General features: G+C 35.4%; 1 protein-coding gene across 1 annotated transcript; it reads right to left on the bottom strand.

Moving 5' to 3' along the window:
• Positions 1 to 21,427: 21,427 nt before the first annotated feature.
• Positions 21,428 to 27,114, bottom strand: LOC127854109 (uncharacterized). Its single transcript, XM_052389109.1, has 3 exons — positions 26,752 to 27,114; positions 23,798 to 23,875; positions 21,428 to 21,723 (listed from the first exon to the last, which is right to left on the bottom strand). The coding sequence occupies exons 1-3, from the start codon at positions 27,086 to 27,088 to the stop codon at positions 21,428 to 21,430; spliced, it is 711 nt and encodes a 236-aa protein (XP_052245069.1). The 5' UTR covers positions 27,089 to 27,114.
• Positions 27,115 to 27,411: the final 297 nt, after the last annotated feature.

Here is a 27,411-nt window from a genome sequence, read left to right as displayed (position 1 = left end):
AACGATTGAATAATTTGGAGAGATCTGGTATTGTTATATTTTGTGATAATACGAGGATTGCTTATATAAAGTATACAATACATCACACATTGTATTAGCAAGGATGGCCGAGTGGTCTAAGCGATAGACTTTTGCTTCAGGGGTCAGTGGTTCGAGCCTAGTCGAGGGTTACTTTTTTTCTTTCTTTCTTTTTTTTTTACTGGAGCTTTTAAGATCGAATGTTTACATTTATCAATATAAAGCAGTTAATGACAAACTTCAATACACTCCGATTCGCTCATCCTGTAATATATAATTATGTCATGTATGTCCAAGTTCATATGCTGAATGTGTTGTGTTTATATTAATAACAACAACGGGTATGCACAACTTTGACACCACTATCGTGTGATTTAATCGACCGCCTGTTCCATTATTGCTATTTTGTTTTAATTTACTGACATTGAGCCAAAAAGTTCCACTATAATTTCGGACCTGCATCGCTGCTGATATTTATCTCTTAGTTGCAGTTTTAGCAGAGTGATGTTTCATGACATGCCATCTAGTATATTATAAGTAAAAGGCCTTAGAACCTTCATAAGGACATAATTAAACATGCTTTAGATCAGCCGTTTCGCTACAAAGAATGTAATTTAAAATTGTTTAAGCTCGTGTACTACGCGAAAATCCATCTGTTGGTAGACTCGAAAACTGGAAAATGTATGTTCATATAGACTGTACTCATCAGACATATCGAATTATTTTTAAATGTATCTTTCACATTTATACAAAATCATAGTCATATTCCAAAGGGATAACAAATATTTAGATAATTCGTTTTTAATTTACGCCAGTACATACATTTGTATTTATCGTCTGCTTTCTATAATAGTATTCCATAGCGAATTCCGTTTTTCTGATCCACTAAATAGAGTCTGTTATATCTGGTAAAAAGTGTCGAGTTATCTGGGATAGAAGTGCCATTGTGATGATCGGTAAAAGAAGTGTCCATGAAAATTTGGCATTGGACTCTTTAAACATTTGAATTTCCTCAAATACGTTAATAAACTAAAAGATAACATGTTGTAAAAATAATGGACATTTTGATTTTTGTTTGGAATAGTTGGCACGTTCTTGATTTATTTCCAAGTATTTTTATTTTGTTAAATACGTACTGATAATCTAATTCATGATGATTATCGATGGAATTTTATCATTTTTTGTATAAAATCCACCGTTTTTCAACGAATTTCTTTCTTCACAATGTGAAGTACTATACCATTAATTGACCAAACAATGTTTCGTGTATGAAAAATAGGGATGGCAACGGTTATTCGGTTAACCGGTTATCCGTTTCTTAAGGAGGTTAACCTGTTATAATATTAATATTCGGTTACTATTCAGAAAACTCAATTTTTCGTTGAACGCAATAAATGATGAAATCGTTAGTTTTGTTTTACTTCATTTCACTGTATTGGCTAATCCGCTGATATTATCGCAAATTATCGGCAATTACCACCCCGTGATGCCCCATGCGGATCAAAAGCAATCAGAGTTGTAAACTATCGGGGTGCAGCGGATTAATGAACAGGTTTTATTGTGCCATTGTGTTGACTACCATTGCTTGTTAAAATCAATAAAGCTGGACACTGTGATTACACCCGATCACTGTTGTTTTAACAACTATTGCAAACTTAAACACCCTAATAAAGACATTGAGTATAAACAGGCCTTAACAACAGAGGTTAGGAAACCACAATGCCCATTGCAAAATATATTTACTCTTATTGACAATTGTTATTAATCAGCAAACTGTTAATGCACGTAATTCTTAAATGATCATGAGTGTTAATAAAACACAACATAATTCAAATTCTGCACTAGCTTTCATTGGTCAAGGTAGAACAATAATTATGTGTAAATGACATGAAGGTAATATTACAACAGAGAAACAGTTCACCGACAAGCATGTTAACAATGTCGGAAATGACTTTCAAAAATGACTAAGTATTGGATTCCAAATGTATATTCCCAATTTAAAGGACCAACACAATTTGTAAAGAAACAGTATTTAATTGATAACATGCTTTCAGTAATTAGGCTACAAGACAATCAACAAGACTGAGTATATTTGCATTTACATGTAATTGTTTATAAACGTATACGTTTTTTTGAAAGTTTTTTTCATTTATGTGTCAATAAGACAGTCGGTTAACTGGTTAACCGCTCGAAAATTGAAACAGGTTAACCGGTAACGGATTTGCTTAGGTTTGTCATCCCTTCTGAAACACAAATGAAAAAAACACATAAATGCAAAAAAACTGAAGAGCTCGCTGCTCGCGCGTGGCTTTTGTTGTTCTCTGTTATCAAAGTGCCATCTGTTATCAAAGTATCCGCATAACCCGCGTGTTAAGTACGCTTTCTGAATAAATCATCGATTCCTGGGATTCGTGATAGCACGACCGACACCATGTCCATATTCACCTCGACCTCATTTATAATTATTTACACTTTATAAACTTCATGATTACGCATAATCAACTCAGTTGGTATCAACTACAGCACATACAAATTAAAACTAAGTACTAAATGTGATGAAACGTTTTCAGTGAAACACAAATGAAAAAAACACATAAATGCAAAGAAGCTGAAGAGCTCGCCGCTCGCGCGTGGCTTTTGTTGTTCTCTGTTATCAAAGTGCCATCTGTTATCAAAGTATCCGAATAACCCGCGTGTTAAGTACGCTTTCTGAGTAAATCATCGATTCGTGTGATTCGTGATAGCACGACCGACACCATATCCATATTCACCTCGACCTCATTTATAATTATTTACACTTTATAAACTTCATGATTACGCATAATCAACTCAGTTGGTATCAACTACAGCACATACAAATTAAAACTAAGTACTAAATGTGATGGATATATATCTATAAAGCATACAAGTTAATAAATCATAAAAGATAAAACAATAATAGCAATTTTTATACTGCTGTGTTATGGACATTAAACAGAGAGTAATTATAGCAAAACAGAAATAAGAAAGAAAGGGATGTATCATGATATCCTTCATCAACTTACACCCTAGGAACCTGGAACTCGCGAGACACAAAGCCGTGTTCGCCTGCGTTTTGCTCTTGTTTCCGCGCACATTTAGGCAATCTCCCGCTAATTTCAACTCCAGTTTGTTTGGCGCGATATTCTGGATATCAAGTGTCAGCTCGAAAACCTTGCTGTTCTTTTATAGCTGACAAAATCAACCATATCTATAACTTGGGCAAGCCAACTTATGAAACAAATTCTCAGCCTCAAAGACGTGTAATCATTGATATACATCTACCATTCGTCCGACTAGCCATGTAATTTACGATGCTTTCCCGTTTTCAGTCATACAGACACATTAACTAGCAAAATACAAATTGGTATGAACATGTTTTACTCTTGAAAAAATAGTGCAGTTATTTACAGTTTCAAACCGCGTATCTGAGGAACCTCGCTGACTGGCGGGCCTTCAGGCACGTCACCTGGTCTAGTGTAGTAGACGTCAAAAGCGCGCGTGGTCATCCGCCGGAATATGCTCTCCGCCGCGCGAATCATATCCTCCATTCAAAGAAGGGCGAGCGCCAAGATCCGTGCCAAACGAATCTGGTTCCCCGAAAGAAGTCCGACCAGAGATCCCCGAGGCTTGTTGAAATGACTGGTATGTTCCGCTTTGTACACAGCGACCGGCACGAATCCATCTTCCGCACAAGAGGCATAGCGTTATTTCCAATTCTATTGAACATTGTGTCCTCGAATGAGATTTATCCTACAGCTAAATGATTAGGATAATAGAACACAGTCACAATTCGACCCATAAAGAACAGATAAGGTTTATCCCACACCTTGGTTTATCCCACACCTAGTCATGTGTGGAGGAAGGTCATATTACTCGGAATCAACTATAATCATTTTTAGTAAAATCGAATCAGATTCAACAAAACAAACAATTTGATACCAAGATGTAATTCATTTTAAACACAAAATGCAACACAAACAGCAAAAAACATTTTTTACAAATATTAAGCGCGCGTGCTCATGACGTCATTATAGACACGTCAAACGACAAAAGTTCATTCTATACATAGATGGTGACGTCACTACGTTATTAGTAAGACCGATGTGTACACAATGACAAAAGTTTGAATTCGCAAGACCATATATAATGACACAGCTGACGAAATCACTTGATTGCGTCATTCAGGTCATTTGGTATGCAGTCGTTTAACGAGTTAACGAGTGTGTGTGTTTACGATGGATTAATATGATATAATGAATGTGTGAATAACAGTGTTGGGATATAAAACTGGAATGAAACTGGTGAGACTGCATTTTCGATTTCGTTAAAATGTCGAATGTACTCGAATAACGCGATGTATTGAACAATAAATGGATTAAATTTAACAAAAGAGTCAGTGAATTGTTCTTTAGACTTTTCGAAGGAAACCGATGCAATCGATTTAAATCGATTAAAAGGGTAATTTCTTTGATGAATAAGTCGTTCCTTTGTCAGACGATCAAAGAATGTCTATCCACAAAGAATTGCCGGTTTAGATCCTAAAATGAAAAAGATGGATGGCGATGTAGTCCATATATACGGACTCCCAGAGCCTTTGATAATTTTTGCTATGGCGGCTCTGGCAGTCCATATGCACCCCTTCATAAACATGGTTGCAGTTCAGCGCACGGAATCCGTGCGCTTCACTAAACAGACGTCGTTCGAGACAAATTGAGGAAAATAATGAATAAACTTCATAAACATGTTAAATTTACCTGAATGGCAACCTACGGATGTTATCCTTTGCATGCACTCTATAAAAACACGACGATGTTTCAACACACTTTTCTCGCTATCTTTTTTATGTTTAAATTTGAAACAGTGTATTCTGTATCGAATACCACATCGTTATCGACTTTAATAGGCTCCATCACATAACCCGACGTGCAAAATATGGTGTACTGCGACCTAACCAATATTGGGTCAATTTTCCAATATGGCGGATACAGCGTACGAAATAAAAACTAAGTCAATACATAGCAATTAATTCTTGCTTCAATGGTCCCATTTGGATGAGTTTGTGGTTTAGACAGGTAAACTTTAATAAGTTCTTGCAGTTACAGTGTTCCTTAACCCTTGCATTGTTGATAACATTTTGCACCCATGGACAAGAAAGAGCGCATTGCAACTCTCAGCAACCCATTGGGTTATAAAGCAGAGAGTTGGATTATTGCAACTAGATGGCGATGAAAAAATGTGTCCAGAATTTTAACTCGTCAAGAAAGCAAATTAAACTTTACGAAAATAAACATGGTTACACAACTTTGGTGAGTAGAAAAATAACCAGTAGATGTTTTACTTTTTTTATGTCAGTAAGTAAAAAGTGTTTAAAAAGCAGAGTTGTTTATAGACTAAAATTCACAATATCAGCGGGGATAGAGGCTGAATCATGCTTCACGTAGGTTTCTACACATTTTGGAAATTTTAAAATGGCAGCCTTTTTTGTATTTTACAGTGGTGAAAAAAGAATTGTAGTTTGATCACAACCGTCTATGTTCTATATGAGTGTGTAACATTTTGAACGCTGATTAAATTTGAATCGAGGCGTATAGCGATATTTTGTTTCGTTACTCTTCTTTTGCGTGGAATTCTTAAGGACTATTTCGAGTTCCGTAAACGGGAAAGATCACAATTAATATTACTACGCAATGTTAGATTCAGTTAATTTAATGTGTTTTTGCTTTTATTTTATCAATTAAAGACTACTATTTTGATTGCATCAGGAATAAATAAATAAAATATATTGTAGGATAAATAGAAGACTATGTAAGTGTGATTGTGTACTTCAATTTATTCCACTCGTCTCAGAAAGGCTTACAAGGCTCAACAAGCCTCGCCATGTAAACCTTTCTTCAATCGTGGGATAAATGTAAGTACACAATAAACACTAAACATAGTATACTCTATAACCCGATAAAAATTATCATCCACGAAAGCGCACACAACTTTTCCATTAGCTGTTGCTTAAAGAATATTGAGAACGTTTGTTTTGCGTGTTATATAAAATACGTCTGACGAAATTTCTCGTTTCCAACATCAGAAAAGAATGTTCTGGATATGAAAGGGAAGTAATCCATTTAATCTCATTGCGTCCATAACGGACAAGTTCATGCCCTTGACGTTCATCCCAAATGACGTTGTTTACATGATATTTTGAAGTTTTAGAATTTTATTAAAAATATCTTAAGTTTTAGTTGGATATTTCATTCCATTAATTCATAATACAAAGTAGTCTTTAAATGATATTATTATTATAATTATCATCATCATCATCATCATTATCATCATCATCATCATCATCATCATCATCATCATCATCATCATCATTATTATTATTATTATTATTATCATTATTGTTGTTGTTTAAATCAAATTAAATTTGAACAACTATTTATTTGTTAACGCATTCGTTAAAGATTGCAAACATGTTGACAAAATATATATGTTACGATCACGTTAGTGCAATGCCCAACTATGATCTCTACTTATGATAAGGTTGAAGTGGATTATTCAAAAATATATTGGCAGTTTTTTTTTTTATTCTCCTCCTTCCTTTCTCTCCTCACTGTACTCATTATACTCGATGATACATGCTTACATTGCGCTTGCTAATTTGTTATTTCGAATTCATTGTTTTAATGAAACCGCTCCGTTGAAAAAAAAACGCAAGGAGCTGGAAACGTTTTCCATATAAAGAATAAGACACGATTCGAAGACATTATAGAACTAAATAGCGTTTGCTCTATCAACGTTAAACCGTTCTGTGAATGTCTTTATAGAAAATGCTTGAACTAAAGGTCTAATTTATTGCAAATGATGATGGGATGAGGTGCCAAACGCTAGCACACTTGTTCAAATAGGATACATATATTGTAAACACTCTAGAAGTTATACGCTTAATCCACATGTCTCGAAACCATCTCATTACATTTATTCCAATAACACCTGTATAAATTCCTCATCTTTGATATTGAATCGAAAACCAGGTAACTAGGGTAAATTACATAAAATGCTAAAGAACACTCTATTAAACAATCATTATGACAAGCTTTTCATCGACCATGGGGCATCTTGGGCCTGTTGTTCATTTTTTTGTTTACCAATTTATGTACAGACGCAATATGAGTAATATATGAATAACCGTATCTTTTCATTGTATTAATTTTTTTCAACCAATTGGAAAATAGAATTCTTCGAACTATCAACAAATGAATATGGTGAATCTTCAGTCTTTATTACATGTAAATTTAATCGAACTGCGCAGGTACGTGTACATAAAAAAGTCCACGTCCGCATGTCAGTGCAGATATATGATTACGCGTGCATATATTTTTAGGATGATCATTCTTTCGCACCGCCTTATATTTATATATTTTCATACGGTATAGTTAAATAAATTTGCAAACTTAAACGAACTCTTGTTATTCTACATCATTAATAAAAACGTAAAATATAGAGTTGAACAAATATGTTATTGAATAAACTCTTTTAATTTTGAGATACTGTTTTGTTCTTTTCCTTAATTTTGCCATTCGCAGATGTGGTGTCTTGTTGAGTCCGTCCAACTATAACTAATACGTCGGGTTATTGTTTTTGCTTTCGCTCTTTGCAGAATTCGTGGATGGCACAACCTCACAAGCATTACTCGGACGCTGTGTTGAATCTTTTCTCGCAGTTATGGGGCCTTTACTCTTGTTGTCTACTATGTTGTTGCGGTTGCTCGTTATCTTTCTCTGATTCGTTTTTACTTTCTACGTTTGTTTCTCTAGCCTCTAGACATACCTCGTGTTGAGCACTTTGATCCGTTCGAAAAAGTACCAATACTATTCGTTTTCGTTTGATTATCTTTTAGTTTAATGGCTACATCTGAACCATTTGCTACTTGCTCACCGTTGGTTGTGTTTACACCACGTTGAACGTTTCCAGAAAACGAGTGACATCGTCAATTTCGGAACTTTCCCAGTTGTACTTTCTATATTTTTTGTTTGTGGCTGCGGTAAACGTGAACTGTTTTTCTTCTGTTTCTTCTTTTTCGTCTTGCCAGTACTTTTAAATGCCGTTGGTTGGTCGGAAAGAGTTTTTCCGTGCTGTGTCGATTATTTTCAACGGTACGACTCGATTGCTTCTCATCCGAATTTGTATCCGCTTCTTATGGCCCTATTCCACTACGAAAACAAGTCCACGATTCGATACGATTTCTCACATTTATTGAATCGGGAAGACTCGTGACAGTCTGCGATTCAGTTACGACAGTGGTACGATTGAGTTACGACGAATCGTGGGGTTCGGTTGAAGTCTTGCGAATAGGGTCGCGACTTCACTACGATGTGTAAGAATCTACTGCGACTGTACTACGAACGATGCAGATCGGTCACGACTAAGCTAGGACCTCACCGAACGCACCCATGAATTCGGCGCCAATATCTACTGATATTGATTCTAACACGGCACCCGACTTGTTTTCTATACATTAAAAAGGAAATAAAGTGTGGGTTATTCTGCAATAAATTATGGGCGGAGCTTAATGTTTCGAAAATAGTTCCGAATAAATGAAGAAAATATTGCAGTAAAATGCACGTGCTTAAATCCCGCTCTTAAAGAAATGTTAAAAGTGTAGCACGTATATAAATGTAATGAAACAACAAATTGTATATTTGGTGATAAGTGACATGACCACGCCTGCTAAGAATGTGTTTGTTAAGAAACGTAATTAAGAAAACATTTATAGCATGTCAGCTTTTCAGAAGAATTAACACATGTGACGTCATTTAGTTTCTATGAGTGTTGTTCTCAATGAAAGTGACAAAATTTGCAAAATATTTATGAATGAAAACGACGTCAAATGTTTGTACAATTCAATGGCGTCACTAAATAGTGAACTTTATACTAAGAAGGGCGGAGTATTGAAAAATATAGTTCACGTCCAAAAGCTTGAAGCAAATCAATCAGAATCGTGTAAGAATAGAAATAATATTTTTCAATGATGGCTTGTTGTCGAATAACCCACAGTAAGGAGTATAGATTCGTGTTATCAAAGCACTCGTGCTCCGCATTCGTGATTTAATTTCCTACGCATCTATACTCCTTACTGTGGGTTATTCGACAACAAAACACGATGGAAAAATATTATTTCTTTATAATTCTTTACAAAATCGTAACTGTTTCGTAACTAAATCGCGAGAATCTTAGCGGGCTCGCAACTCAATCGGGGATGAACTCTTGAGAGTCTTGACAAAGTCGTAAATGATTCGTAGACAGATCACGTGATCACCGATTCCCCGATTGAGTCACGAATTACCTAAGATTCCATTACGAGTGTTCAGTCTTGGAGGTCTTGGTCAAATTTTAAACACGTTTAAAAACTGGCCGCGATTTTTTGGAGCTCACGACTCGCCCGCGACTAGCTACGAATGAGTTAGGACCTTCGCCGATTGAGTTACGAATGTCCCCGACCTCAAAATATTGGAAATCGGGTACAAATCGTGAGGAAACGGGTCGTAGTGGAATTCCACTATTAGACAGTCGCACTGTCTACACACGGTTTCCAGCACAATCACCACCGTCATCTTGTGCCTTTAGACTGACATTTGTTTTTGGATGGATTACGGAACCAGCAGCCCTGGACCACGCCTTTCATGATCGTGGGACCTCCTTCGTGCAACAACATTGCAGGTCGTATGAGGAATTCTACACATGGTTCGGACCTCATATAGTGCCGATAAAGGTCTAAGTTTATTTCGCTCAGTACTTCAGGAACCGTTGCCAACACGACTGGCGGTTCTTGGACATTCATAAGCCAACATATATCTACGCACTCTTTGATATACGACGTCAACCGTTCTGAGTTGTATTTATTTAAACTATTCCAGCATACCATTATTTTTCATCCGCTCTGTATTCGTCTGCAAAATATTTAATACACGTATTGTAATTTTTATGTTAATTCGTAATGGTAGTACGTTCAGTTTATCGAGAGATTAATAGTTAGATTTCTAATTTGATATCCATAGAAAACACGTACACTTTCAATTAGTAAAACAAGTCTTTAAATAGTTTTCAGAGATCTTATACATTTAGGAAGCAATATTCACATTAAAAGGTAACGGAGTTATTGCCGTTTGTCATCGTACACAGAAAATATATTTTCCAGGATTATCTAAGTCATTTAACTCAAGGTTTGACAATTACCGGAACTGTGTATGACTCGCACATTTATGCAATTGTGACTTTAAGTTTTCAAAATTTGTTCATATTTGAGACGCATAGGATTATTTGACGTATACAACATTGAAAAAGTTTCGTCTTATATTCAGGAAAATACGGTGAGTATTTGTAGATAATGTCTTGAAGCCATTATCATACCTCTTGGACGGCGTTAAGTCCAAGATTCGCCGTCAACCTCCGGAACTCCTTTACCTCCTTGTTAAACTCCAGAACTGTTTCAAGAGACCCAGCCTCCTCGAAACATTTAACGACAGTAAAGTGTGGTCATAATGTGCATAACCCATTAGTCAGCTTTGAAACATAACACTACATTACACATCGTCGGATACCCACGGCTGCTGATTACGCTCCGCTCATACATCATTTAGGAATGGAGAGTAACGTAATGAATAGAACGGGGGTGTCCGACGATGTACATTACAATGTAAACCCAAACCGTTGAAGTTTCTCTCTTGAAAGATTATATATCAGAGGAAATCGTGTATATGTCATAATGTGATATGATGTATACTATTTATATTGGGAGCATCATTTTCATTCTCTTTACATTTTTTTCTTTACTTGACCTTGCTTCTGTTTGAGTGTTATATGCTTTTCGACTCCCTAACACGCATACACAAAAGTAAAATTGTGTGTGTATTTCCAAGTATATGAGGTCCCTCCGCGCACTGAGGCTGCATTATGCGAGGACCCGGAGTGTGTCGCAGCACTCCTATATAATGTAGCTTAGACTCACGAAAGTAGGGACGAATTTTAAATGATAACAGCAATTTCCAGCTATTTATTTTTTACTGAAAGATTTTTAATTTTGAGGTTGTCTTGTGCTGTGGGGGAAAACCGGAGTACCAGGAGGAAACCCCACCTGTCAGGTATGGTGACCACCAACCAAACGCACATGCGCCGGGAACGGGAATCGATCCCGGGTCGCCTAGGTGAGAAGCGAGTGTGCCAACCACTGCGCTAGCCGGACAGCACAAGAGTAAAATTGTCACTGTCGCGTCCTTAAATACCCCCGTCACTTTGACGGAAGATATTGGCAGTTCAGTTTAAAGAACTAGTTTTCAAACAATGAAGTTAACAAATGGAGTTTGTTTGTATGAATAGTTTTGTTTTTAATATACAAGAACATTGACGGGGTACACATCGGCTTAAAAATCTGTCACAACACTGCTGCTAAGCATTATTTTGAGCTTATTTGATAAGCCATGTTTATTACAAAAACGTTTTATTGCTAAGAAGTCCTGACTTTTAATACAACTCACATGCCGATCACGATTGTTTAACATTTTGTAAGTAATACCGACACAAACAATAACACTAAAAAAGACGATTAGCGAAAAATATTTGATCATAGTGTTCCTTTGTGGCAACAGCCTTAGATACGAAATGATGCGCGTCTTAACGTTATAACACGCTGATCTGCGCTAAATTGCAATATATTGAATAATCAACGAGCTCCTTTGCACTACAATACCACTAACCGTTTGCTATATCTTTCACGATTTGAGCGAATGTATTTATGATAAGAGCTACGGAATGAACCGAATTATATAAATACAGCGAGATTGACTATCGACTTGATTATCCTATATTTCGCAAAATATCGTTACAGAACATGACGTTTTATCTTGCGATTGAGATCACTGCTATGTGGAAGTACAAGTGGATACGATATGTGGATCTTTGTTGCGACACAACACAATCAATTGCTGTTTATCTTGTTATGTATAGAATTTTATTAAGCATTTCCACGATACACACGATTGACAAGATTGACTTCAGTTTCTAATAATAACCGTTAAAGGTTCATTTTCACAGATTTTGGCATGTAATGAAGTTTGTCATTAAATGCTTTATATTGATAAATGTAAACATTGGATCTAAAAAGCTCCAGTAAAAAAACAAAACAAGGATACAATTAAAAAAGAAAAAAAGTAAACCTCAACGGGGCTCGAACCACTGAGCCCTGGAGTCCGGGAATAAAAGTCTACCGTTCAGACCACTCGGTCATCCTCGCTGATACCATGCGTGATGTATTTATACTTGATATAAACAATCCTTGTAGTATCACAAAATATAACGACAACAACAAAACCCTCCGAATTATTCAATCGTTTCGCGTTGCAACGCTTTATAATTTTCATGTTTTTAAATCGTCAAAAGATGCATATAATGGCTATATGAGACCATGGCAAATGCTCAGTATTACTGTTCCCTCACAAATATCATAACTAAAACGAAAATTTGCGAATCTGAAACAACTTTTTTTTAGTTTTGTCAATTTACCAAAACGTGAAAAGGTCCCTTTAAGATATGCTAAGATAAGTTAACGATTTCAGTCTATCATGGAAGTGGGAACATAGAAAAAGAGACTTCAAGCTTTGGAGTCTGGTCTTTTAACACCACGTAATACAGCTTCTTTGCACGAGGTGATTTCGAACATGCCATCAAGCCCGAATAAAGTTGAAGCTTTAGTGTACTTAATTTCATCGGGTTTGTAACAAGTTCATCTGGTAAATATATAACCATTCGATAATTACATTGTTCTTGATTTTAATTTAATTTCTATTAATTTGCTCTTAAATGTGAATTGCAGTGCTACGGCATAAGTTTTTATTATAATGGCGGGTATTGGCAAAAGGAAATTTTGGCCTAAGTGTTAGTTTTATCACATCGATTTAACCTTCCAATGATTCGGTCCTTTCTAAATTTATGGCTTCAGTTTTTATATGGAGTATGTGTAGTGTTGTGTTTTTTGTAAAGCAATGTGCTGGGTATGCAATTGGTTATTTTACGGTATTCTCGTCTATAGCTGGCTTTGGTAATTCATAATTTTACTTTCAAAAAGATATATCTTGCGCTTCAACTACATAATTGGCAAATATAGACAATGTAAATCAAGAAATAAATGGAAGTTCAATTATGAATAGCTTAATAGACTTGCACAGTTGACATTCGGTGTTCACAAATAGAATTGAACAACTGTACTATGCATATGCAATTACCTCATAGAAATAGGTTGTTTAATGATTTCTTTTCAACTGGAACGTTTCCTAAAGAGCGTTTATTGTATTCTTAATTATGCCTACAAGAAGGAAACAACAATAACAATAAACAAACACATCTTACTATTAAGCAGTTTGTATCCCGAATAAACGATACAGTTGACAATCAGTTTCGTTAAAATATCGTATCAGTTTCATTTAAATATCGCATCCTGTTCATTTTAAAATCGTTTCAGTATCATTCACATAAATCCGTTTCATTGAATTATATTTAGTTAGAATTGTTGCAACAGTCCAATTCACATTTCGTTAAAGGTGCATTATCGACGGCAAAATTTATGTTATATATTGAATGTTTCTTTGTGTTAAAGGGGCCTTTTCACAGATTTTGGCACGTTTTGGAGTTTGTCATTAAATGCTTTATATTGATAAATGTAAACATTGGATCTAGAAGGCTCCAGTAAAAAATCAAGAATACAATATAAAAAAATATATAAAAAGTAACCCTAAGCAGGGCTCGAACCAGTGACGCCTTGAGTCCTTGAGTAAAAACCTACTAGACCACTCGGCCTGCCAAGTATGTATAGCAGACGTATTTTATACTTAATATAAGCAACCTTCGTAGTTTCACAAAATTAAACGACAACAACAGTAACTCTCCAAATTATGCAACGCTTTATAATTTTCAGGTTATTAAATCGTCAAAAGATGCATACAATGGCTATATTAGAGCATGGTAAATGTTCAGTATTACTGTTTCCTCACAAATGTCATAACTAAAACGAAAATTTTCGCATCTGAAACAACTTTTTTCAATTTTGTCAATTTACCAAAACGTGAAAAGGCCCCTTTTGGCGTATACAACCGCATTCAGCATGGACAATGGGTATAATATATATATGTATATATATAAATACAATCTCTACGCAGAGTTGTCATTCCTTGCTCTAACATACAATCCCTGCCATCACAAGAAAATCCTACCATATTTGGTAGGATTTTATTTTTTGCTTAAGTATTATGTGATTACAAGTAGTATCATTTTCTAATATATATTGAATAGAGTGTATAAGTTTATGTTCATAATAAAAAATAAATTATCTATATTAAAAAAAGTAAAAATTACAACGGTAATATTATTGTAACGCATGCTAGGCTATCGTCACGTGGTTGGTTATGAACGCAGGGATTTGATTCAGCTATGCTGGTTCCAGTCATATCTCTGCGCGGAGGCTGATATATATACTTGCTAAAATTAAGCAGACGGCAGTCAAGCACATCTCAGAGAGTAGAATAATTTGGATTTATTATTAACAATTATGGCGCCTCCCTCCTGTGGAGGTCCTGTATGTAACAACATCGACTAGAATAGGTTGAGGAGTGAAACAAACACAATAGTTAAACTTTTGTTTTCATTTTAATTATTTAGAAACGTCAACTTCAAACTGTATTTCAAAGTCAGCATTTACGCCGACTACCCTTTTAAAAGATAGTTCTTGTTATATTAAGTTGTTTTTTTTATATTTGGTTTTTGCGATTATAAAGCATTTTTGTTGGTGTCTATAGTATACGTGTTGTTATTGGTGAACTCATGTTCAACGTTGTATAAATTGAGAACTGTGGATATAAACAAGCTGAACCTTATACTATTGCGAATGTTATCACCCGTGCAATTGAGAACACATAAGAAGATACCGCTGCCACCTGTTGAGAACAAAAGAACGTTTCCCAGACATATCAAATTTAACCCCGCTGTAGTAGCAAGCACAATAGACGAGGTTACGCAACAGACGCGTGATAGTGTATTGGACTCTCGATATCCCACTATACTTGTTGATCAGCAGTAGTTTTATCTTCCCGCATCTATAAATAGCCCTAGATTATGAATGACCTGTGCTGAGCAAAAATACTACGTGATTAAGACGCAGCTAATAGTGGAACTATTTTAATAATTCATAAACATTCTCTTCCGCGACACGTATAATTCAAACATTGTTTATTGATTCTTTTCTATATACGCTCCGTTCAAATATATTCCATTTACACGATATTCACATCATTTGTCCAGTTGTGAATGAATATAGTTCGATGTACTCAAACCTCTGGCATGAATTATACAACTCTTTCTCGGCGGAATGCGGCAGTTATAAGGCTTATCGTAGCTAAGGAAACTGCCTTGCAACGCGTGGTATTAACCTTAGTTGTTCGCAAGCAAAATTAATATTTATCCGATTTAACGCAGATATTTGGTTTTGGTCAAGGTGCCGCTATAAAATGAACGTTAACGCTATTACGAATTGTTTCAACCCTATATAGTTATAAACAGGTACTAAGTATATGCAACCTGACTAATATTTTAGATCGTGTTTGCGTCAATAAAATAATATTGTAATACAACAAAGGTTACTTTACACAAATATATGTATAAGGAATTATTGCATACACTATCAAAAGAAAAAGTAATACACATTGAATATAAGATGTGTTCGGATAAAAATGAATAAAAAAATCATAAAGCGTGCATCGATATTTGTGAAATCATAGAACACACAATTTTTAACGATGGATATATTAATTTTCTCGCGTTATATATTTACAACAATGTGAACCCATACGTATAATTGGAATATTGGAGTATCCTGGGCCTCTTTCAGGTTGTATTTTGTACAGTTTAAGTTCAACTAGAGAGTGGTCAGTCATAAATCCTGGTTTTATGCTACATGTGTCAATAATGTTGCAAATTGACTCAGATAAAATAGTCTAATCTACAAAATATTGTTTGTTTTGTGTTTGAGTGCCAGGTGAATTTTCTTTCGTTTGGATATACTGTACGCCAGATGTCTATCATATTGTAGTTTTCAATTATGTTATTTAAAATGTTTCTATTTTTAGGATGAGTATAGAGGTTTCCCTTCTTTTTATCTAATAATGGGGATAAGAACAGTATTGAAATCACCACTGACTATTATGTTTTTATCTTGGTTATTAATTATAAAGGAATGTAATGTTTCGTAAAATGTGGAATCATGTATGTTAGGGCCGTAAAGTGTTGATTAATGTTAATTGTGTTTTGTGTATTTTGATATCTATACTTGCTTGTCTGCCAATTATTATTTCGTTAAAGTTATCGACTGTGATCCCTAGATTATTTTTTATCAAAAAGTCAATGCCTTGTTTATTAGTATGTTGTCCACTGAGATAGATGTCTCCGTCCCATTCATCTTTTACGGTTTGTGCTAAAGTATGTGTCAAGTGACTTTCTTGTAATAGGCATATACTTTTTCTTTCGTCTAACCATTTGAAGATTTTTATGCGTTTGTCTTTATTGTTCAACCCTTTTACATTTTAAGTACATAATTTAATCATTTAAAGAGGTGGAGGGTGATGTAAATGATAATTTGTGTGTACTCTTTCAGTTGGTTTCATTTTAAAAACATGTCCAGTTGGTTTCTATTATAAGACATAAGATGTCCATACATACAATCAAAAAATGGAAACAAACATAGAGATACAAAACGATGAATATTCCATAGAAATGCAGAAGTAAAAAGAAATAATCACAAAAGCGAGAAAAACAAACAATAAACGACTGGCTTCCAATAGAGACATGAAAAAAGCGTACTTCCGTACACTGGAAATACTCAAACTAATTGAGATAGTGATCTGAGAAACAAAATGTATAGCAGTAAATTCTAAAAACAGTATTTTTGTCACATATTCAAAAGATAATTTTAGTGAAATAGAAATAAAGGTCAGATAAGTACACTGTACGCAACAATTCACAATCCAAATTACAAAAATAGCTATTTCATAAAAATATTCATTGTGGTTGGCTTAACATTATCATCTGTGGGAAGATTTCTCTACTAAACTAAACATGCATAGATTAAAAAGAAACAACACAAAAAGGTTATATGTACAAAAAGAATACAAATATTATGTTGAGGGATGATGACTTAACACTATTTTGTCAACATCGTAAAATTTAGGTAGTGATCTGATTTTTTTTTAGATATATGACACCGTGCAATGGATGATGAGTCTTTCAAAAATAAATCACTGAATAGCGAACTTCTTTTTCTACTTATAAAAAAAGAAATCGCTTTTATATTTAGCATTATACATCTACGTATACTGGTTTCAATGTGATTTATATTCAATAATATAAAATGAGTCGATCCACTATTGTTCTATTATCGACATCAAGATTTAACTAGTTACACGTAACCGGGTGTATGTGTGCGTGTGGGGGGGGGGGTATGTGCAGTGTGTGCGTGCGTGTTGTGTACGTGTGTTGTGCTGGTGCGGGTATGTGCGTGTGTGCGCAATTTTGTGTATGCGTGTGTGCGCGCGTGCGTGTGTTGTGTGTTCTGCGTGTGTGCGTGCGTGTGTGTGAGCGCGTGTGTATCCACATGCGCGTTTGTGCGCGTGAGTGCGCCTACGTGTGTTTGCGCGTGCGTGCATGTGTTTTTGTACTTGCGTGTGTGCGTGGGTGTGTGTGTGAGCGTGTGTGTATCCGCACGCGCGTTTGTGCTCGTGAGTGCGCCTACGTGTGTGTGCGCGTGCGTGCATGTGTGTGCGCGCACGTTTGAGTGTGTGCGTGTGCTGGTTTTACTTTGCGTGCACGCGAGCGTGTATGCGTCTGTGTTCGCGTGCGTGTGTTTGTGTGTATTTGCGTGTGTGCGTGTGAGCGCGTTTGTATCCGTATGCGCGTTTGTGCGCAGTGCGCCTACGTGTGTGTGCGCGTGCGTGCGTGTGTGTGCGTGTACTTGTTTGCGTGCGTGCGTGTGTGTGAGCGCATGTCTATCCGCAAGCGCGTTTGTGTGCGTGAGTGCGTCTACGTGTGTGTGCGCGTGCGTGCATGTGTGTGTGCGCACGTTTGAGTGTGTACGTGTGCTGGTTTTATTTTATGTGCACGCGAGCGTGTGAGTTTTTGGGCATGCGTGCTATGTGTGTGCGCGTTTGCGCGTACGTGTATGTGTTTGTGTGTCCGTGCGAGTGGGTTTGTGCGTGTGTGTACGTTGTTATACTCGTTGATCGTAGATTACAATAATAACTTAATATGGCTATTACAATGAAACAATATGTGTAAATATCAAGAGACAAATGCTCTATAAAAAACGCAAACGAAACGTATGGTAAAGCTGTAAAATAAAAAAAAAGGTACACAGGTAATTTTGTTCATCCGTCTCTTTGTCGATCCAAGTATGCGAAAAACGAAATATGCTTAGATCGACTGACGGATACTCACACTTTTTATTAAATAATGAAAGGCTTGTTAGAAGTTATCTACATTTTAAATGTAAATCTCATATTTTAATTTCCTCTGTATCCGGCCGTCAGTTGATCTAGTTCCGAAAAAAATGATGAACTAGACTAACCACCGGATGTTCAAAATTAAACTCTCAATAGGAATGCAGAATTTTGTGAAAATCTATACGAAAGAAGTTAAATCACAACATGAGTGATGTGGTATTATAGAGCAAATCTAATTTACAGTTTGCATATATCTGCATGTTTGGCACATACTTTCGGTGATCTAAATTATAAGCTCCGCACGCTACATATTTAAATATATATTGATGGCATAAAAACAGTGTACAGATGTGTTGAATTATAACGATGCACGTGTTCAATATCTAGGATCAAGTATAAATAAACATGAACAGCTACATTGACAAATATAAAATGTTACATCATAAGATAATTATGTACTATTGTATAATAAACATATTCTTAATATTTTTATGAATGGAATTGTTTTTATGATAATCTGTGGTTGTAAAGCATGTGATGTGTGTATGCGCGTGTGTGTGTGCTCGCGTGTTTGTATGGGATGTAGGTATATATAAGGTTCATTTCGTGCGTACATGCATGCGTGCGTGCGTGCGTGTGTGTGTGTGTGTTGTAAAGTAACAAGAACAACAGTTTATGAAAAAGTTACAAGACAATGGGTGCACAAAGGAGCCATATCCGCTACATATTTAAATATATATCGATGGTATAAAAACAGTGTACAGATGTGTGAAAAGATAATAATGCACGTGTAAAATGTCTAGGATCAAGTATAAATAAGCATGAACAGCTACATTGACAAATATAAAATGTTTAGATCATTAGATAATTATGTACTTTTGAATAATAAGCATAAAGGTTTTTAATATGAATAATTCGTGCCAGGTTCATTGCGTGCGTGCATGCGTGCGTGCATGCGTGCGCGCGCGCGTGTGTTTTGTACAGTTAAAAAAACAACAGTTTATGAAATAGTTGCAAGTTGTAAAATATCTAGGATCAAGTATAAATATGCATAAACGGCTACATTGACAAATATATAATGTTGCGTGCATGTGTGCGTGCATGCGTGCGCGCGCGTGTGTGTATTGTACAGTTACAAAAACAACAGTTTATGAAATAGTTGCAAGTTGTAAAATATCTAGGATCAAGTATAAATAAGAATGAACAGCTACATTGACAAATATAAAATGTTACATCATTAGATAACTATGTACTATTGTATAATAAACATATTCTTAATATTTTTAAGACAACGTTTCTATAGGTGAACAAAGGAGCCCTATCCGGGACCAGAGTTATTGCCACTGCGCGAAGGTTTAAGATATGTTGGCCGGTCTTGAGTTGCTTCCATCTGACACTTTGCGGGCAAATGTTGTACCGGGTGTCACCTGGGTTTTGTTTGGCCATGGCTTTGCCAGCCAAAGTCTGTATTTGTCAGATGACACTAGCTCATTGCGCTCATGTCCTCGGTAACGCACGTATAGCTTTCCGTCGCGGGACCAGGCCTTCTCCACTAACTCAGGTTCTTTCAGACGTAATGATGCTAATACTTCTGCGTTTGTCTTTGTTAGGTCCTCGTTTATAAAAATGCCAGTACCTTTCAAGAGCTTGGCACGCTTCATCACCTCGATTTTTGTTTGCCGCCTGACAAATTTGACAATAACTGGTCGGCTTTTATTTGGTATATTTTTCCCAACACGATGGGCAACGTCGACATCCGTACTTCCCAATTTAAGGCCAAGCTTTTGACTCAACATTATCATAGTTTCATCGGCCACGGTCCTTGATGCTTGTTGGTCAGTGTCATTTGAGAGGCCAGAAATCCGGATGCTGTTTCTTCTTCCGTATTGCTCCAGATCGTTGAGACTGAAACTTTGGCTATACTCTGTTTCGCATTGCTTTAATTTAAGGGCCTCTATCTCGACTTTCTGATCGTTAACTTGTTTTTTCAAGGCATCTATCTCATTTTTGTGTTCAAAAACGCTGCCTTCCATGATTTCAAGTTTTTTTAGTACACTTCCAAGAAATTTTTTATTTTATTTTATCCAGTGTTTCCTTGATTATATTTTTTATTAAGGAGGTGTCATTTTTAGTTAGCACATTGGACAATCTGGAACAAATTTCATCGAAGCGTTTTTCAATTGAGGATTCAGTTTTTGCCTGTCGCGGTTTGGTTAACGAAGTCTGCCATACTTTTCTGGTTTGTTTGTCTTGTTCCGTCTTCGTTTTTTACCTCTTTTTTTAGTTTGTTTGTTTTGTTTAATTGAATTTGGTGTTTCGAAAACGGGTAAATCCAGGAGGCTTTAATCGGCTGTGTTGCTTTCACTCGCAGTTGATGAGTGTTGCCTTTTGCTCATTATAAAGCGGTTTTGAGGTTATGAGATGTTGTCAGTTTTTTCCCGTGGCCGTGCAAGTGTTTAACGGTTATTTCAGATCGTCGCGACTTCAAAATTTTCAAGTAGAAAAACCTGATCAAGCGTGACGCATTAACTGCACATAACGAGTATTAAGCTTACAGGATTTAACTTGTTTGTCAGTTGTTTGATAAGTTTGTGAATGCTTTCTTTATCTTTATAAGATTAGAAAATTATCACACCACACCCGCTCGAAAATAAAGCGGGGGGGGGGGGGGGTATTGTAAGTTAAAACTACCATTTAAAGCACGTTGAAACAAAATTTCATTACTTGACTTTCTTGCAATAGTCCGTATTAATAGATTCCATCCATTTGAAACATTCACATTCGCTCAGATCACTCGCGATTGTTTTATTTCATATATTTCATTCTCATTGTGTATGTTTACATTTAAACCGGCACGAACATAGTTATCGTTTTTTACATTTACTGCTTATTATCTTATGAATTTCTAGAGCACTAGGAGCAATGCACGAGACAACGCCTTTCCCATTTGGGCATGGTGTTCCAACGTCTAAAAAGAGATGGTCAGGGTGTTTCTTTCCAAAGCGCCTAAACCAAGTTAGCTGGAAGACGTACTTCTTCTGCAGGGTTGTAGGGTCCTCGAATGAAATGCTTCGATTGGTCACCACCATTGTCATAACACCCTCGATACCACAACGTTGCGCCAACTCACCAGGCTCCACAGTTACACTAAACCGTTCAGCTTGAGCCCATACAAAGAAATAAAAATTATCATAAAGAAAATAGAGTTATCTTTTGATGAATCACTGCAAGTTCTTTAAAAGACAGCTGATAAAATTATAAACTTTAACCAATAATATAACAAAAATAAAGAGATTGTCAATGAAACCTTTTGAATAAAAAGTTAATAATAATATAAAAAAATGCCATGTTTGTTTGGTAAGATCAAACATCATTTATTCCATAATTGCAATTTAATTACATTTATCTAACTCTGTGTGCAGTATAGAAATAAAAATCAAACTAAAAGCATTTATTTAATTTTGGATTGTTATTTCTTAACTAAATTGTGCAGATACTATTTATCTATGTTACTGCATTCAAAAACCTTTTGAAATGTGAACGTAACTTTTTTGCTGATATAATATGTTGATATAATATAAAGACTAGCTAGATGTTTGTCGGAAACTTGTTATTCGCATTGGTAATAATGCTTGTACTTTTTTAACAAACTGCTTCATACATATGTTTGACCTTTAGAGTGTCATTTACCGTTGTCGAATTTGCATCGGTAAAACTTCACGATGGCTTAGTAAGTTACAGTTCTGAAATATTACATTTTGCCCAAACTGGACATTTGACCTTAAATTGTGACCGCGACCGTAGAGAAAAGCGACAGGTCATAAAGACCTTAATACGTGACATGCTGTCTTAACATGGTGAACAGAAGTGGTAAAGTTTTACACAGTATTATACATTATCAAGTTATAATCCGGAAAAGCTGTTTTATGGACAAATTTAAACTTTTACCTTTAAGTGTGACCTTAACAAATGAACAAGGTAAAAAGATGTTACACATGCCATATCGCCTTTTTTATGATCAACATTTGTGTCAAAATATTTGAATGAAACATTTAAAATACGGGCAAAATGTTTTATTGTCAAATGTGCCCTCTGACCTCAAAGTGTGACTGACACCTTTTAGGTAGACAGACGACTTTTAAATGCGACACTCTATGTACGCAAAATGATATTTATAATTATTTTAAAATTTAAGTGTGACCTTGAGGTATTGAGACGGTATAACACACGACACATTGTTTTGTGCTGGGGCATATTTGTGGTAATTTATTACAAAATTACATGATAAATGAAAAAGTTAGAGTAGGAGAAAACTTTTGTGTGAAAAAAGCTATATGACCTATACTGATGACCTTTCATGGCGGGTTTTGCAAAAATACGCGTCGTCTTGTAGTAGTTAACATCTGTGGTAAGTTATTATAAAATTTAAGGAAGTTAACATCTGTGGTAAGTTATTTTAAAATTTAATGATGAATGACAAAGATGCAGTCCGCGAATTCTAACATACGCACGCACATACACACGCGCACTCGCGCACGCACAAACCATACACTCGACCACTGATACAGCTACATGAAGCTTTCGACAAGCGGACTGGACGAAGATCACATAGCATACAGTACTCATCTATGCTTATAACAACAAGATCATACATTTTTATCAAAACATATCACACATTAACATATTTTTTACGCTTGAATCCGAAACAATGATGACTTATACGTCCTTATTATTATTGTAACACGTCCTAGTATTATGCATTTGTTTAAATCATTTCGAGTGTACAAGTCATACAATAATACATAGACCGTGAAACCTCTATCTTAATATTAATTCTTGAAAAAAAGTTTGGTCGGTGATCGAACTGTATTGATATTCCTATTCATCCAGTTGACGTATGCTGGCTTAGTAACCTCATCTTCGATAATGAAGGTAATATGAGTTGTTTTGAATATTTGTCAATTTTAGACAGTATTTGTATTATTTTAATTAGATAAGCCGTATCTGAACGTAATTTAACCATAAAAACACAAACACTTACTTAAAAAGAATAATTATACGTGTTTTCAACGGAATATTCTTCTTAAAATTATCGGTCTTCTACTGTTATATTGGTACATTTGATGTTTCTGCCTCATAGTTCCATGTTAAAAATTTCGCGTTACTTGGGGATATTTTAACTCGTAAATACCATGTTCTAAATACTTGTCATATAATGTATTTTTCAGACTCACGTAGAGATTCCAACTGGGAAAAATCCATCGAATCGTACACGTGTTCGACGGCTCCTCCGCTATCATCTGTGTCGAAGACTGCATCCAAAGAATACTAAACATTATATATATATATATATATATATATATATATATATATATATATATATATATATATATATATATATATATATATATATATATATATATGAAAGTTCTCATGATAAATCATGGTGTAAAGGTTGTGATCAAACCATTGTTGACGATTGCACTAGAGAAGCTTTAGAAACGATGGCACTAGAGAATCCTTTCAAACATGTTTGTTCATGAATTATGAATAATCAGAGTTATTATACTCATTGTCAAATCATGGTTGTCCATGATACTAAGGCGGCAATAAACAACGCGGTCTTTAAAACGTTAAGCCATGGCAATTTAAACCATGCATAAATTATCAGGGTTATAATTGTCAAACCATGGCAGTAATCAGCCATCCGGTGTTTAAAAACAGGTTTGGCAATTGCACTTTTTGATAACTATGAAACAAGTTTAATCAGTGCTTTAAAAAGACCATTGTCGAGCAGCTTCGCAAAAGCAGCAATGAGCCACGGCATAAAACATGATTGATCATTAATATATTTTGTTTAAGGAAGGTCAAGTCTTGTCTTTTAAACATGGTCGACCATGGTTTTAACATGATCAACAATGTACGAAATACGAAAGTTTTCGTGATAAATTCTAGTCTAAAGATAATGATCAAACAATAGCTGACATTGTTACTTGTTCGATAATAAAATCTATGAATCAGGTTTGATCATGGTTTTCTTGTTTGACCATGAAACAGAATTAATCATGGTCTTTATAAAGACAATTGTCGACCTTGGTCTCAACAGCGCTAATAAACCACGCAATCAAACTTGGTTTACCATGGATAAAACATGGTCATTTCAAGGTAAACCGTGGTCTTTAAAACATGGCCGCCCAGAAAAATCAGGTCAATCCACTACGTGTGATACTTACAAGAAACAAGCTTTTCAGTAGTTATATTTATCTCATATATGTAAAAAACTTACGTTTGGGATGCTAAGACACATGTTAATCAATTTTGTATTGGGTTTTAACTCACCAGAATTATTTGTTTCCGCGATGCTGTGATCAGTAAATTAAACCACGTTTAAGTATACTATTTACTCTACAACCTATACTAAAAAAGATTACATTACGTGTATTAGGTTCGGTGAAGATACGCAGAAAAAAGTAAATATTCAGTATTCTCGATTTTCTAAATTAAACATATCCTAAGACAATTTAAATGATAATGGCAACACCCATTATCAGAGAGTTCGTAAGAATGATCTGAGACAATATGCCATACCGTTCGAATCGTAAGTTAATTGCTCTACCGTCCGGTATGAAAATATGTCTACGTACACAATTTAGTGCAATCGTACTCATTTATGCATTATTTTAACCCACGTGTTAAATGGAAGAAAATGTCCAGCAAACACAATACATATACACGGACTATATGCATGGTATTGACCACTGTTTAATTTCATGGCAAACATCTTAGAACTATGTTCCAATAATTATTTATTTGATGATAGAAGAAGAACAAGCATGTCACTTTCAGCCTTTTTTTCACAGACAAGATAAGTTACTTTTTAGCTCATCTAAGAACGAGATGCCTTACGTGCCTTTGTGGTGGCATGATGTCCGGCGTCCGTCGTCGTGTGTCGTTCGTCGTTAGCAATTTGCTTCAAACCTCTCATAATCCAATGGGTAAATTTCCAAGAAACTTCACATGAATGAATCTTGGGTGATTTCTTTCAAAGTTGTTCAAATAATTTAAGCTTGCTGCATATGCATCCCTTAGGAGCTTACAATAGACTTTATCAACTGAAATTTTAGGAATCTTCTCTGGCACCGCATGGCGCAGATGTTAAATATTTAGTATGAAACATGGTATAGTTGCCCTAAAAATGGCAGCGACTCGTGAAAATAGAAAATAGACTTACAGACAAACAGACAACCTTTAAACCCGAAGGCCCAGAGGTGAACTATTTTCTTGTATGGTGGTTCTCAAATTATGTCCCTGGGGGTTACTTGCGAGCCTTCTGTGTAAACTGTTAAAACTTATTTAAAACATTATGCTCTGAAACCGCAAGGTCCAGACGATGTGTGTTATGAATGTAACATAATATGGTGACCTTGAACCAAGTTTGTTCATTTAATGTCTCAGGGGTCAAAATTGGCCCCGTTGTGGTAGTTACATTGGTTAATGACGCCATTTTGATTATGTATATAAGGTCATCTATATGTATCGTTTTTTTCTTCGTTTTTAACGTACTTTATAGAGGGCCTTTTTCCGAAATAATGAAAATAATGTGGTAAAAAGAATAAGTTTGAAATACTGATTAGTTATGTGCTCAGCAATAAAACCAAGATTTGGTGTAAGTGCTTGCTAAATGCATATAACTGTGCACAATGCTTACTGTATATATTCTCCTTGTGTGACACGCTGCCCGTTGATTGCAACACATATTTACAATATTCATCTACATTGCTCGTACTGCTCAAACGTTGACAGTTATTTTCTTTCGATCAGTTTAAATTGATTCATACCGCTCAAAAGCTCGGGCTGTCAATATTGGATAATATACAAGTTCAAAATATGCGTATGGGAACTATTAGTCTGTTAAAAATGTCTTTTTTTCACGGAGGTTTTGTTGAACATGATTGCTGGGTCAGAAAGCATTTACACGCATTTCAAAATGTTACTGTCTGCTCAAAATTACTGATCGTAAAATATTGTGTGGTTGTTGGCGCACAAATTGGATGGATAATTTCTATTTCTCTTAATAGTATTGAAGTTTTCAATCAATGTCTTACAAAGATTGCACCTGTAAATCTTTTCATATATGCAAACAAGCAGCAAACCCTAGAGTGATTATAAAATAAACTTGCCCATATACCTGAATCAACTATACGTTTTTCTTTGCTTGGAGCCTCGATGTTTTCATACCCGACCTTCGCTTTAGATTCTTCTTTGTGATTAAGCTGATCATATGTATGCACCCCTCGTCCACTCTGTAAGTCAACTGACCATTTAGCATGCATGGCTAAGCCCAGTTCTTCTTCTGTGCGAGCGTAATCATATTCCAGCTTCGTTTCATCTACTTTAAGGATGTTATGACCCGCAAGCAATTTCATATTGTTATGCAATTTCACGCACGAATTGCATAAACGTTGCGAGCATTGCTCACAATAAAACGTGGCTTTGAATGAAACATACTGGCACATTTCGCACATGTTGTTCAACCCTTCTTTACTAGAATTCATTTCTCGAGCGTTTGTCCTATTCAAAAAAACAAACACATGTACACGTCGGAGACATTTATACGAAACAAACCTGAAACTTTGTGAAAGTAAGCCAGAAATTAATTGTAATTGTGCAATACAATATGTTTAGCTTCTTATTGAGATAGGTATAGTTTTAAAAACAAAACAACAAAATACACTAGACAACTATTGTTATCAGAATAAAATCTGCAAAATAAAACAATAGGCATTTCATAAGGTTCATTTATAAAACAAATAAAATATATTGTTTACCAGGTGTTGAATTTATGATG

The sequence above is a fragment of the Dreissena polymorpha genome, chromosome 12, assembly GCF_020536995.1.
Source record: "Dreissena polymorpha isolate Duluth1 chromosome 12, UMN_Dpol_1.0, whole genome shotgun sequence".
Lineage (NCBI taxonomy): Eukaryota > Metazoa > Mollusca > Bivalvia > Myida > Dreissenidae > Dreissena > Dreissena polymorpha.
The sequence above is the reverse complement of the archived record's forward strand: the minus strand, read 5'-3'. Positions and strand labels throughout refer to the sequence as shown.